Raw genomic sequence first — 13555 nt, forward strand, 5'->3', positions numbered from 1 at the left:
GCCTGGACAGCAGCGGGGAGAGCAATGGGCAGGTTGCAGGAGGTTCCTGGGCTAGAACCGGCAACCCTCAGCACTCGAGGCAGAGCCGATGCAGCAAGAGGCGCTTCTTCGTTGTGTTCTGGACAAGACGGCCCGTATAACCTTCCCTGTTTTGCCTGAGCAACGAACCCCTTCCTAACTTTGGTTTTGCAGTGCCCAAAGCTCCGAATCCCAGAATGATTTATACATCCCCCAATGCAACATTTTAAACCTAGATTATATTTAGTGCCTTAAAAAAATAAAAACAAGCAACAGGCACTGCTTCTGAAATCCTCTTTTCCTGCACAGAGAAAGGAAATCAAGAGAATGCTTCCTCTGTTCTCCAACTGATAAAATCCTACTTTTGAGAAGCTCTTCACACTCAACCTCACAAGCCTTTTCATTGTGTTACTCCGAAGGATTTTCCAACGCAAAACATTCTGCCGCCGAGTGACAAGGAACATGAGTCACCAAAACTGGTACAGGCATTGAACAATTCATGTGACATCATGTGCTCCTTTACCCTGCTCAGCGCTGAAAATCTGAAGCTGGTGCAGAGAAGTAATAGCCGTTGAAAGCAAACATGACAAATCTGTTTTGTACGGTGAGCGACTCCAAGGAAACCAGCGTCTGACACAGGCAGTCAGAGGCAGTGCGGCCCCATGGAATGCTCACAAACAGTCCACGCGCGGGATGAGCAACGCACAGAATGTGTGTGAGCCGGTTTCTCGGCGAGAAGGGCAAATGGCATCAACGCTCCCGTAAGGCCCCGGGCAACTAGGTTTTGGGTGAGGTTGCCAGAGAAGCTGTCCCAGGCAAACGGAAGCTGAAAGGGGGGTACAGACTCGGGAACAGACTGAAAAAGTGGAAGCCCTTGGACTGGAAGTGGCTTGAAGGACAAGGGTAAAAGAAAGAGGCTTCTATAGACATACGGGCTTTTGTGTTGTCTGGATCCGGCCAAGTTAACAAACCATGGTGGCTGACGCACTGCACACCACCCGGCAATCAACCATGGCGGTCATGGCATTTTGGCACAGCTGGGTTCAGACAACATGTTTCAATGAGTACTCACAGTGAACCCGTACTCAGCTGTGATGTCTGAACCCGGTCTGTCTAAAAGCTGGGCTGGGGGGGGCACCTTTCTACCCCTCTCCTCTCTTTGAGAGCCACACATAAACCAGAGCGTTGTTTCTTAGCTTCCCCATTTCACCAGCCTCTCCGCCCCTTTGCTGTAGTGCGGTTCCCTCAGCAATTAATCCAGAATAGTCTGCACCTTTCAAAGACACTTCTGTGACTCTGAAACAGTAAACAAATACGAAGCCAAGCTGCGGAAAAAGCCGTCGGGTCGCTTTAATTCTGGCGAGCCGCGCTAACCCAAACGAGCGCCTTTGATCGCCCGCTCGACCCCTGAGAATCCTGCATGGCATTTTCCTGGGCATCCACAGCAAATCGGATCAGCACTGCCCTTTCAGCATCAGAGGTTTGCCTGAGGACAGGCGGCGCTCCACGCCCTTCGCTGCACTTCCCTCGCCGGCTTTTTGCTGCGTCACTGCCTGAGCAAACACCGCTACCCCGAAAATGCCAGGGCTGCTCAGTGCAGTCAAGTGAGCGCTTGGCAGATGGGAGGAGAAAATGCTTCGGGCCAGACCTCCTTCCGCCCCCAGTGTTCGTGCAAAGCTTGCAGGAGGCAAGCGGCAGAGCCCGGGGACGGCGCTGGTCGTCGCTGGACGCTCTGCAGAGCGACTCTAGAGGTTTCCCATACCCTCTTGCCCATGTGGCCAGGATCCTGCGTGGAGAGGCACTAGTTTTCTCCCGCGCTGGCCAGCCTCACTCTGTGCCAAGAGATGCCTGATTTTGGCAGCCTGGATAAATTATGCGGCTTGGTTGGTTTCGGTCAAGCTTATTTTTATAAAAACAAACAAGCAAACACAAACTAATAGAGACGCGCTGGGGTGCAGAACCCTGAAATTAATATTGGACTCGGTCCGCGTGCTTGAGCATGGGATAAACAGCCATGGGCCACTCCGAGGCGAGGCTTGTCCTCACTCAGGTTCGAACGCTTGTTTGGGAAACCGTGTCGTTAGAAGCCTGCCCTTAACTGGGCCAAACGCCGCTTTGGAGAAAACACTCGGGGGGGAAAGGCAAACTAAGTGAATTTAACCTGCACTGAAGTGAATACAGCACATCTATGGGGGAAGATGGGGCGGAAGTGGGGAAACAGGAAGGCGGCTGCGAGGAGAAATGGATTGCAAGATAAATTAAGGTAACTGTGCCTAAAGTTGCATCTGTCTATCACTCCGTCTATCAGCATGTGCATAGTCTAAATGCAAATCGCCGTCCGCTCTTTTGGCACTGCACACGTGGTCTTTGCCAGGTGCCGTCAGGTCTCCTTGCTGAGGGATGCGGGGCCTCCACAAGTTCTGCGCTCGACGGCCCCGCTCAGCTCTTGCAAGCCCAGGGTATGCCTTCCTTTACGGAACTGAGCCGTCTCTTATTTGGCCTTCCTCTCCTCCACCCGCCTTCATCTTTGCCTGGTGCGATGGACTTCGCCAGGGAGTCTTGCCGACTCTTGCTGTGCCTGTGGTATACGGCAGGCTACAGGTGCCCTCTGTGCTTCCTGGGTGAGCTCTCCACCCTTTGCAAACCAGTGGAGCAAGGTCTGAGCTAACGCCTTGTGCATCACATGCTGGTGCTCAGTAGACTTGCTCTGCGTACGTCGGTGCAGGAGGGCCTCTTGGCATCGGCCGATTTGGGGAGAGAGACTCAGCTGGACAGAAAAGATCTGGCCAAACACACGGCCGAAGATTGAGACACGGCTTCGGACCACAAAACGTGACGAATTCCCTCTCCGAACCGCCACGTACCCAGACAGCGCAGTCAAGCCCCGCGGCCTGCCTCCAACCAGCACTTGCGAGGGCTGCTCCGAGGGGCCTTCTCCGTGGGGGCCCCTTGTTATAGACCCAGCCGAGACCCAGCTGCCACCAGCCTCAATATTCTCCTGGTACCAGGTTGAGAGAGTCCTGCACTGCAGGGCACCTAATTAACTTACTGAGGTTCTGCGAGTTGCTTGAGCAGGTCTTGAGCTCTTCCAAGTTTGAACACGGCTTTCAAAGCAGGTTTTCTATTTCTGCTTTTTGACGCTCTCCATATTTTATACTGTATTTTGATGCGTGGCTGCAACCTGCTCAGGGTACTTCGGCAATTAGGCAGCGTAGGCATGAAACAAACAAATGAATCCGCACACGCCCCGAGCACATGGCGGTCTGGGATCCACCTTCTGCTTGGATACGGGCACCAGGCCAAACATCCTGTTGGATGTGGATGGAAAACGCGTGATCCTCCCGGACTGGAATCAAGGAGAGGCACACCTGGGCAGGTGCCCAGGGCGGGATGCCGGGGAGCGAGTCTCACCGAAGGGCTGCCAGGGCTAGAACCAGCGACTCCCATCCTGTTGCTCTAAGATCGTTTATTGGAACACACGATCCCGGAATGCTGGTTAATATTCCCTGGTGCACGTGATCTTTTAAACCTGCTTACTGGAAGTTAACACACAGTCAACCTAAATGGATCTTCCCCGCCTCAAGACTGATGCGGCAACATGGAAAGGAGAAAAGCTGCTCTGTTACGGAGTTTCAGCATCTGAATCGGTGACGTAACGCTGCTGTTGGAAGTACACACAGATCTTCAGTTTGCTTTTTCTGGAGTCTGGTGCATCCAAATGTTTGTAGACACACAGCTCTGCTTCTTTTATGGCCTGGCCTTCTTGAAACTTATAAAAATAAATAAATACATCAATCAGAGGGGAGTCTGTTTTGCTTCAACAGCAGAAGGTACAAGCTAACCGGAGAGCCAGAGCGATGTAGTGCCGGAGCTGTTGGAACAGGGAACCAGGGATGTCCAGGTTTGAGCCCCCATTCGGCCGGGACGTTCACTGAGGAACTCTGAGGAGTCACTCGCTCTCAGCCTGGCCTCCCTCACAGGGTTGTTGTTGTGGAGGTGGAATATGTAATCCTCTCTGGGTTTCCCCAGAGCCCAGTGTGGTGTCATGGTTGAGAGCGTCAATCTGGGACTCAGGCGATCTGGGTTCAAGTCCCTGCTCAGCCACAAAACTCTCTCCTGAATCTGTTTCTTTGCTGCAGAGACCGGTGGACTGATACTCAAATTGGAGGGCGTTGAAAGAGGCTGGGGGGCCATTGCGGTGTGCCATGCCACCCCAGGTTGTGGAGAAGCGGCAGAGGGGAACTGTGATGTCTTTCAGGAAAGATCTGGAACATGCACAACCAAGGATATAGCATAAATCTCTCTCTCCTGTCAGTGAAACAAGTCAGCTCTAAAGCAGTAAGCCCTGAAAAAGATGATGCGGATGAGAAATCACAGCGGTTCATCTCCGCGGCCTACATGAATTCACCAGCGACAGTTTAAATCACACTCTGGCAGGGAGAGGCATAGTTGCGCATCGAGGCTTTGACAAAAAGGCTTATTCAGCCGGAGTTTTATAAACCAGGAAAGGCCTTGCCAATTTACCACCTATTCACAAAGCCAAGCGCAGCTGGGGACAAAGGAGGCGGTGAACTAAAGCGCAAAGCTGCCCAGACAAGAGGGGAAAGTGCCTTCCCTCAGTATGAACGGAACTTGAAACCCGGTGCCCTTGGCGGCTGGCTCGGGGAGTTCTGCTTTTGGTCCATTGACATGTGGTTGGGCTGCTTCCAGTTCCTGGGTGAAATTGTCTTTGCTCAGGCCGGACAGGGACGGACTCAGAAACGGGCCTCACAGTGCAAGAGAGCCCAAGAGTCCTGGTCAAAGGCGTTTGTGTTCCAAGACACAATATTGTTCCTTTCTGCAACATCATTCAGGATGCGATGTTAAGCATAGTTCGGCAGACCCAGGCCCCAAAACTCCAAGAATTCCCCAGCCAGCCAGAATTGTAGGCTTTTTTCCTGCCTATACATATTAACAATTATGCCCTAAATCTCCTGTATGCATTTCTTTTCCCAAACCGCAGCGTGCGGAATATTACCAACCAAGCCCTCGTTGGTGTGTTCGTCTTGTGCCCCACATGCCTATGGGGTGACTGTGTAAAGCAGGAAAGAAATGCAGCCCCACACACCCAAAACAAAAATTGCAAAAACGAAAAGATGACTGGATGCACCGTGAAGGGGGAACAAGGTTTTGCAGATCAAATGGCGCAACGACAAATTAAGTCAGGCAAAAAAAAGCCACAGTTGCTAAACACACGGTGCCCTTGCTGTGCAGAGATTACACAACTAAAAAACGAGAGAGCCAAGCAGGGATGTAAACACGCAGGGAAGCCTTCGAGAAAAATCTCCCTGCACTGGATGCCAGAGAGTTAAGTGGGAGGGAAGGTTGGGTCAGGAAGCCCAACCGGTTAAGCTAGTGGGGGTAACTCACAGCGGACCGGCAAACCCCGAGGAGGACGGTGTTGTGTCCAGGGGCATATTTTAAATACCACCGAGAGATTTGGGGCTGAACATACAAGAGGGCCACGCGACACAATCAGCGGTCCAATTCAGTGTCTAGCCACTAAGGGGTTAAGAGGGAGAGTCCGGGGCTTGGGTGCCTTGGGTTCAAGTCTCCACTCAGCCAGGGAGCCCACCGGGTGACGTGGGGCCAGGAACAGACTCTCAGCCCAGCCTACCTCACAGGGCTGTTGTTGTGGGGGTAGGATTGAGAGCGGGAAGAGGCGAATTCTCGAAGCTGTGGCGAGTTCTCTATAAGAAAAAGGCGGGATAGAAATCTAAGCCGTAAATAAATCATTGCCAAAGACCTGCAGTTCTGGAATACGCTCCCCAAAATATGTCTGGCCACTCTTTCTGCAACGTGCTCGGAAAGTGGGTTAGAGATATGAACTCGGAAATGGTCGCGGGCCTCTGGCAAGTCAGGCAAGCGTGACTCGCCCCCGTAACAGCGACAGGGGCTCCCCTCCAGCCTTCGCTGGGCACCCTCCCCTGCCGTCCAAGCAGCCCTTGAGCCTGCTCCTGTCCATCGCAGCTCACACCACCGACCGGCAGGCAGCAAGTCTGGAACAGCTCCCTCTGCTTTCCCTTCTCGCCACCGGCAGAGGCAGAGAAAGCTGGACAAGCAGGCCGGGCTGGGGGGAGACAGAATATCCAGGGTGGTCATGGGCATGGGCCCTGGGTCCGTTAGCAGAAGCAAAGCAGAACGCGAAACCTTGCCCTTTTGCAACCGAACATTTTGCAAGCTCCCTTTCGGCAGATCTCTGCAGCCAACGGAGGTCAGAAAGTTCCTCTTCTCCCCACCCGTCTCCTCCCCATTTGGGCGCTCCACCACCGCAGCTGTCTTTTGAGGCACTGAAGAACATCTATGAAGAAGATGGAGGTCCACCCAGACAGAAGCTCCCCCAAGTGAGCGCTGACACCCCACGTCCATGGCAGAGAGGTGACGAGCAAACTCATTCCAAGATCACCACAGGCCCCCGTGCAACCAAACCCCAGAAGGAGACCTGTGGCACGTGTCCCGTTTACAAATTAGGTAATACGTGAAATGCAGCCCGGCTCGGTCCCTCAAGCAGTGGCATTCGTCCCCGCCACGAAAAAACATAACATGGTTGATGCAGCTTGCCACTAGCATCCCTGTGCCCCTGCTTGAGGGACCGAGCCCTCAACAACGGCTCAAGTGATGCAACGGAGCATGAACGCATCGCGGTGGTTTGATCTTCCCAGAGCCGGCCATGTCCATCTTTTTTGCTTTCTAGGAGTCCTCTTTGCTGTCATTGCAAAACTGAAAGAACTCATGCCGATATGCAGTAAAATCAACTAAGCAGATCCAGGTAAAAATACGACAACTCCAGCTTTGGTTCCCAGAATTTGGACAATCGACAATGGAGATTGGGGAGCGGGGGGGGGGGGGCACCAAAAGCTGCCATCAGGCCATGACATTTCAGCTACATCATCTTCTTAAATCACGAGTCGCTGTCTGGGTGGATGGCGTGGAAGGAACCGCACCTGGCCCGGCTGTTCGAAAGGTTCTGCCCAGTCCTGCTGACAGGAAGCAGGCCCTTGTTGGTGCTGTGCCAATTCATACAGCACACGGGGGATCACAGATTGGAATGTTCCTCGCAGGTAGAAAACTAGCGTCTCCAGGCAAAAGTTATCCTAGATACTTGGGCTGTGGCCTACTGCCTCTCCAAGTCCCAGGGTTTTTGGCCAACAAGAACAGTTCATCATGAAATCCTCCAGACTTAGTGGGATCTACTGAATCATACAATCAATCATAGAATAGTAGAGCTGGAAGGGGCCAAGAAGGTCATCAGCTCCAACCCCCGTTATTGGACTGGTGTGCAGACCTGTAAGTGAGAGAACCTAATTTAATGTAACTAACTTAACTAATTCCCCAAGACTCATTTAGTTCTAGGAATATGCAGCTGTTCGCCAGACCAGAATGTTCAAAATGATGTTGAGATGGAAACTGAAGTCTTCACTTCACGGGCGACTTCAGTTATTCAACTCCAAAGGAGGAAAACTTTCTACCTTCGGAACTGCCAGAAAATGCAAGGGAGAGCCAGATGCTGGAAGGTTCCTGAAAACCACAATAACAGAAGTTCTGCTAGAACATATTCCACAGGTTAGGTAAGGCGGCATGAAGTCCTGCCTTGGCTTAACAAGAAAGGGCAGGGAAGCCATTAGGGAAAAGAAGTCTTCCTGTAGAAAATGGACGTCTTGCCCAAATGAGGAAAATGGAGGGGATGCAAACAGGCTTGGCGTGACTGTGGGCACGGGGCCATGCCACCGCTGTGCCATCTTTCCCTTGCTCTTTGCATGCCAGCTGATTTTCCTTCTTGCCCCTGTGGTGAGCGGCCTGCCATGTCGTCCGAACCCACAGACAGGGCGGCTTCGAAACCGAGAACTCGGGGCATGTCGCCAGATTCTAGGCTGGTTCTAGCAGAGTCATCCTCACTGTGTGCCCTGCCGGGCCCAAATGGTGCGGGAGGCCTTGTGCCATGGGGTGACGAGGCCCACGGTCATTGGGACCCTGGAGCAAGACGCTTCCAACCGAGCTGGAGCCTGCCTTGTTCTCTTCCTTCGGAGGGACGCCCACCACAATCTGGCTCGCAACCTATATATAACCTATCACTTCCTAAGCTTCTGACTGAAAATGTTCCTTGATCCAGATGGCCTCTTGTAAGTGGGCCAGATCTTCTTAATAGCCTCGCAGCAGGCGGAACGAATCTTACGCACAGACGCGCTGCCGTTCGCTCATTTGCCGGCAGCGATCTTGCGGAACGTCTCCTCTTCTCCCTAAGGCTGGACCCGTTTCTGCTCTTCAAAGGCCACGATGGATTTGCGTCGATTCCCTAGTCAAACCCAACACCACAGACACACACTTTCTGCAACCTGGTACTCCACCACCCCTGTGGGAACTCCTGTCTGACTCTGCATGTGCTCAATGCAGGCGGGGAGAAATGCAGTGGATGATGTGCCATCGAGTCATTTCTGATGCAGGGCGACCTTATGAATGAGACCCTCCGCAAAAAGTCCTCTCAGGACAGCCCTGCTCAGCATTTGCCAGCCGTCCAGATGTGCCTGACTACAACCCCCATATTCCCCAGTCAGCACTGCTTATGATGATGGGAGTTGCGATCCAACTCATCTGGCATATATCTGGTTGTAGGAGATTGTTATAGGTTCTTTAAACACTGTTGTTGACGTCACCAAACGTCACACAAGACACGCTGGCAGTTTTGGGAGAAGTCCAATGTTTGCACATGTTCCTAAGCACACTTTAAAAAGGAGCTCCTGATGCAACAGAGGGATGCACCTGCTCCGTCCCTTGGACAGGAGACAGCTTTCAAGTCCCGGGGAAAAGCAGAGCACCAGCTACGTACGTCAGTCTTTAAAAATTAATCCTCCGATTGCCTTTAAAATGTGCATTTCAAGTGCATGTTTACTTGTGCTCCACCTATTCGGAAACAGCCCTATCTTTAAAAAATACCCAGCTGCCAGGAATACAAGCTTGGCCTAAATGGGGCAGGGGAGACGGGTCCCTGGTGACATGAGCCAGAAGTAAAACAGCTGCCATGTGCCCTGAATTCAAGGGCGAGCCTGTCAGGGAAGCACAGCAGGCCTGCCTGGAAAGCCACTTTTGCCAAACCCTAACCCTTTGCTGGGCCTGTGAATTGTGGTGCTGGCAGAGACTCCTGCGAGTCCCTTGGACAGCAAGGCAATCAAACCGGTCAGTCCTAGAGGAGATCAACCCTGACTGCCCTTTAGAAGGCCAGATACCGAAGATGAAGCTCAAATACTTTGGCCACCTAATGAGAAGGAAGGGCTCCCTGGAGAAGACCCTGATGGTGGGAACGACTGAAGGCAAAAGAAGGGGACGGCAGAGGATGAGGGGGCTGGATGGGGTCACTGAAGCAGTGGGTGTGAGCTTGAGTGGACTCCAGGGATGGTGGAGGACAGAAAGGCCTGGAGGAAGGTTGTCCATGGGGTCGCGATGGGTCGGACACGACTTCACGACTAACAACAACAACAACCCTTTGCCCACCCAGCTTCCCTCCGGGTCATGTGGGGCTTCATCCCCCAGCCCTCCCGCCCAGACAATGGAGCTGAGACCCAACATCTGGAGGCACCAGGCCGACCAGAGCAGCTGTGGAGCTGCAGAGCACTCCCCGCCTCTCCAAGACACACAGAGGGAGTGTGATGCAAAGAGCCCTTCCTTCCTTGCTGTCGCCCTGCAAAGAGGAGTGTCCCAAAATATCCAGCTCTCCAGCAACGGAGAAGGCAGTCCTGCTGCTCGCACCTGCGGCACGTCCCGCAGAGCTCCGTGGAATCGACTCCCAGGTAAAGACGCGCAAGAGTGCAGGCCTGTGAGCGCTTCCCACTTCAAACATTTCTCGGAAAATGAAAACGAAACAGAAATGGATCTGCTAAAATTGAAATCGTCCCCTTAAGCCACATATCCAAATGCACTGGGCAAAAGACCAAAGCAAGCAGTTGGGTTCCTACTAGGTCAAATACTTCTGCAACAACAGGGTCTGTTCCCTTGTGGTTCTGTCGACGAAACACCCTTTCCCTTTCCATGGCTTTTTTATTGCTTACTGTTGTCAATAAAGAACGTGCATTGCAAGCTTGTTTGAAAAAAACCCCAAACCCTCACCTCTGACAACCCAGGAAACAGACATCTCTCTCATCAGACCAAAAGACCGCACTTCACACCTCCTTCAAGCTCGCAAAATAAATAGGGGTTTCCCTCTCTCCAAACAGAGGCAACCAACATTAGCATTCTGGCTTAGCTGGGGAAGAAAGGGAATTAGTTATCATAGGAAATACACAAGCACAACTTCCTATCAGTAGTCCTGACCCAAAAGCACGGATTTATCATAGTCAAGCTAAAAGGACTTAGAGGGAGAAAAACTTATTCCACTTCCTCACTGTTGCCTTAAAGATGTGAAATTGACCAAACCAGAGTCCAGACAGTTTCTGGTTCTGTCAATTTCACACTTAAGGGAAAATTACTGCTAATTGCACACTTAATGGAAACTTACCAGGAGTCGTATGGACAGGAGTTTTCCTGTCCTCTGGGAGTGGAGAGGGGGAATAACCATGCCAGCTCAAGGCAGGGCTTAGATCCACAGCCTCCCAAGCCAGCAGCACTGTAAACTGGCAGCATAAAATTGCCTTCCAACACATGCATGCACCTGAGCATGTGCGAAAAGCTTGCATTAGTACATGCAGTCGATCAACTCCCATGTACTTTAACCCAAAATAGCTACCCAGATAAAAATCAGGGGCGAGGCAGAGGAGAAGCCAAGTTATCTGCCACCAGGCCTCGCTCAGCACACGGGAGGTGGGTGAGCTCCAGAGTTCAGAGGCAGGTGAGCGGAGACTGGGGAATCCAACCCGTTGTAAGCCTCCATTCTGGAAGCCCTGTAGTAAGCTGGTTCGCTGCTTCTCTGTAGCGATTCCCAGGGCCTAACACATGTAGCTGCCATTTTTGTTTGCACATTGAAATCGATCGCTCTTGTCTTCTAATATATATGAATTTAGTGTTGCCTAAATGAAGACAGATTCTAAGGATGTGAATTGTGAGGAAGGGAAGGAAATGTAATAGGCATGTTTTCGAAAATTCTGCGAGACCTGAGAGTGGGGGTATGTTCCTATTTCACAGACTTCAACTGTAAAGTTAGAAGGGGCCCATAAGGCCACTGAGCCTAACCCAGCAGCCTTGCTCAGAACACTGACTCAATATATCAGTTGGCATATAAGAAATGCATGCTTACACAATTCATTGGAAATATAATGTCCTACCCACCTCTAATAGTATTATCATTTACATTCTCTTCAACTCCAGTTTCAGACATAGTTCTTAACAATGACCAGAAGTCTTTTTGACAGAAATATTGGGGACTTAGGCAGCAAAAGAGGCCCCAGCTGCCCGCAGGCCGGGCTTTTTCCAGTCTAACCTGCAAAGGACGCGCCCTCCGTTTCCAGCTGGCTGTTTGTACACATTGTTATATTTATCTATTTCCCTGTTTGTTGTCTGGGATCGAATGCTACTCTTTCCATGATTCGCACTGTGTTATGTTCTACAGCAGTTTGTAAAATGCCCAGAGAGCATGGGTCATTGGGCAGATCAAAGTTCTGCTGTTGTCTTTTCAGTAGGATTTTGTCTTTGAATTCCACACAGGAACGAGGAGCACGTGACCCCTTGGAGGTGGTTAGAGATTCGGCTACCTCGACGGCGTGGTCAGTGGCCACGTTCTCGCCCGTTCAGGACCTCGCGGTAAGAGCCACCGTCCATTTAAAAAGACATACTGGGGCTCATTATTGGTTGCATCGACTGCAGGGGGTGGGATGCGACTGAGCAGCAAGGCGAGCAATAGGGGAAATACCCCAGAAGTACCCAGAGGAGGGTGGGAAAGCACACAAACGTCAAAACACAGAGAAGAGGCGAGGTGACAGTCAAGTGCATGCTGCCTTGATATCGCTCCCTGACCTCAAAAGGCTGTCAGGCGGCCTCTGCCACCTGGGCGTCCTTCACAATCACACCCCACACTGGGCAGGCCGCTGGAGGAAGGGATGGCGAAAGGGACACCCGTTCTGCCTTGAAGGCAGGTGATAACCTTTTCTCCCTGGCCTGGGAACACAACCGCCAGCTTGGCCCCAGGGATCGGCAAGAGGGGAACAAACGGTGCGCAGGCAGGCAAAAATCTTAACAACAAGCAAGCACCATGTTTCCCACCCCTAATTGCTGCGAGATGCAGCGAACCCACAGGCACCACTGTGGAAAACAGGAAACGGACGGGCAGAAATTTGCATCATCGAGGGAAAACATTAATGCAGCCCTATGGGCGAACTAGCCAAATTCTCCCAATTGCCCCGAGGCCCTCAGAAATGCTAGACCTTGGCCCAGCAGCTGGGGGGGGGGGGCACAGGGGGCTGAAAGCATAGAGTGGGATACCAGGGCCTTAGGGGACAATGAGGGTAGGGCGGGGTACAGGCTCCAAGGATGAATGCTGGATTGACAGAAGAGAATGAACACCCAGAATGCACCGGGCTGGGTTCAAGACAGTCCTGTGGTTTGCCTCTCAGCCATGGGCCATTGTGGAAACCTGAGTCTGTCTGAACCCAGATGAGGTAGCAGCCATGGCGAGTCACCCACAGTTCACAAACCAGTCGCAAGCCAAGGGTTCGTGGTTTGCGTAGCTGGGTTCGGACAACCCCATCGCCATGCTGAGGGGTGCAAGCTGGGCCAATCCACGGCCCGGGGTGTTGCTGCAGGCAACAACCAAGCAAAAGCACCATTCTGAAACAAGCCATGGCTAGCAACCCACAGTTCAAGGCGAGAACTACAGGCCCTCTTCCTGGGCTGTCCATGGCTTGCATGACTGGGTTCAGACAACTTCCAGCAACAAACCATGGGTTAATGAGAACCCAAATGAATGGACGAGAGCACGAAAGTCGCCATGGTAAGAAACCACCCACCTGTGCCGCTGTGTCCGATCGAGTCTTCCTCCTCCTCTCCCTCCTCCTCCGCAGGCGAGGGGGGCACGGCCGTGGGCAGAGGGCTGGTGGCCGGGGGTGACCGGGAGGCAGGCAGCGGCGAGGGCGCCGGCGGCGTTGGCCAGGCGGTGCTGGGGGCAGGGCTGTCGGAGCCCGCGGGGCTGCGCCCGCTCTCCGGCCCCGTGGGCCCGGCGGCGTCCGGGGGCGGGGGCGGGAGCAGGGTCGGCCGGACCCACGAAGCGTTGGCTGCCTGCGCCGCCGTCCAGGCGCTCAGCTCGTTGCCTTCCTCGCCCTCCTCCTCCTCCGCTCCTCCGCGCTGCGGCGCGGGGGAAGGCGCAGGCGAAGGCGCAGGCGAAAGAGGCGGCGGCGGCGGCGGGAGCGAAGGCGGGGGGCGCGCGGAGAGGGGCGAGCCCGGCTCCCCTCCTCCCGCCGCCCCGCCGGGCGCTGCCGTGCCGCCGGAGCGCGCCGGGCGGGCGGCGGCGGTGGCGTTGCCTTGCTGCGGGTCGAGGGCAGGCGCGCCCGGGAGGGCGCCGAGCGCGGCCAGCAGCGCCAGC

General features: G+C 53.3%; 1 protein-coding gene across 1 annotated transcript in view; it reads right to left on the reverse strand.

Moving 5' to 3' along the window:
* The window catches only part of MEGF9 (multiple EGF like domains 9), a 40323-nt gene that overhangs the window by 22561 nt on the left and 4207 nt on the right, over positions 1-13555 (reverse strand). Inside the window, exon 2 of the mRNA XM_044439721.1 lies at positions 12984-13497. Within this exon, the coding sequence (XP_044295656.1) occupies positions 12984-13497 (514 nt within the window). The remainder of the gene's footprint in view (positions 1-12983; positions 13498-13555) is intronic.

This window comes from Varanus komodoensis, unplaced genomic scaffold (genome assembly GCF_004798865.1).
Source record: "Varanus komodoensis strain SLA01 unplaced genomic scaffold, ASM479886v1 scaffold36, whole genome shotgun sequence".
NCBI classification, from domain to species: domain Eukaryota; kingdom Metazoa; phylum Chordata; class Lepidosauria; order Squamata; family Varanidae; genus Varanus; species Varanus komodoensis.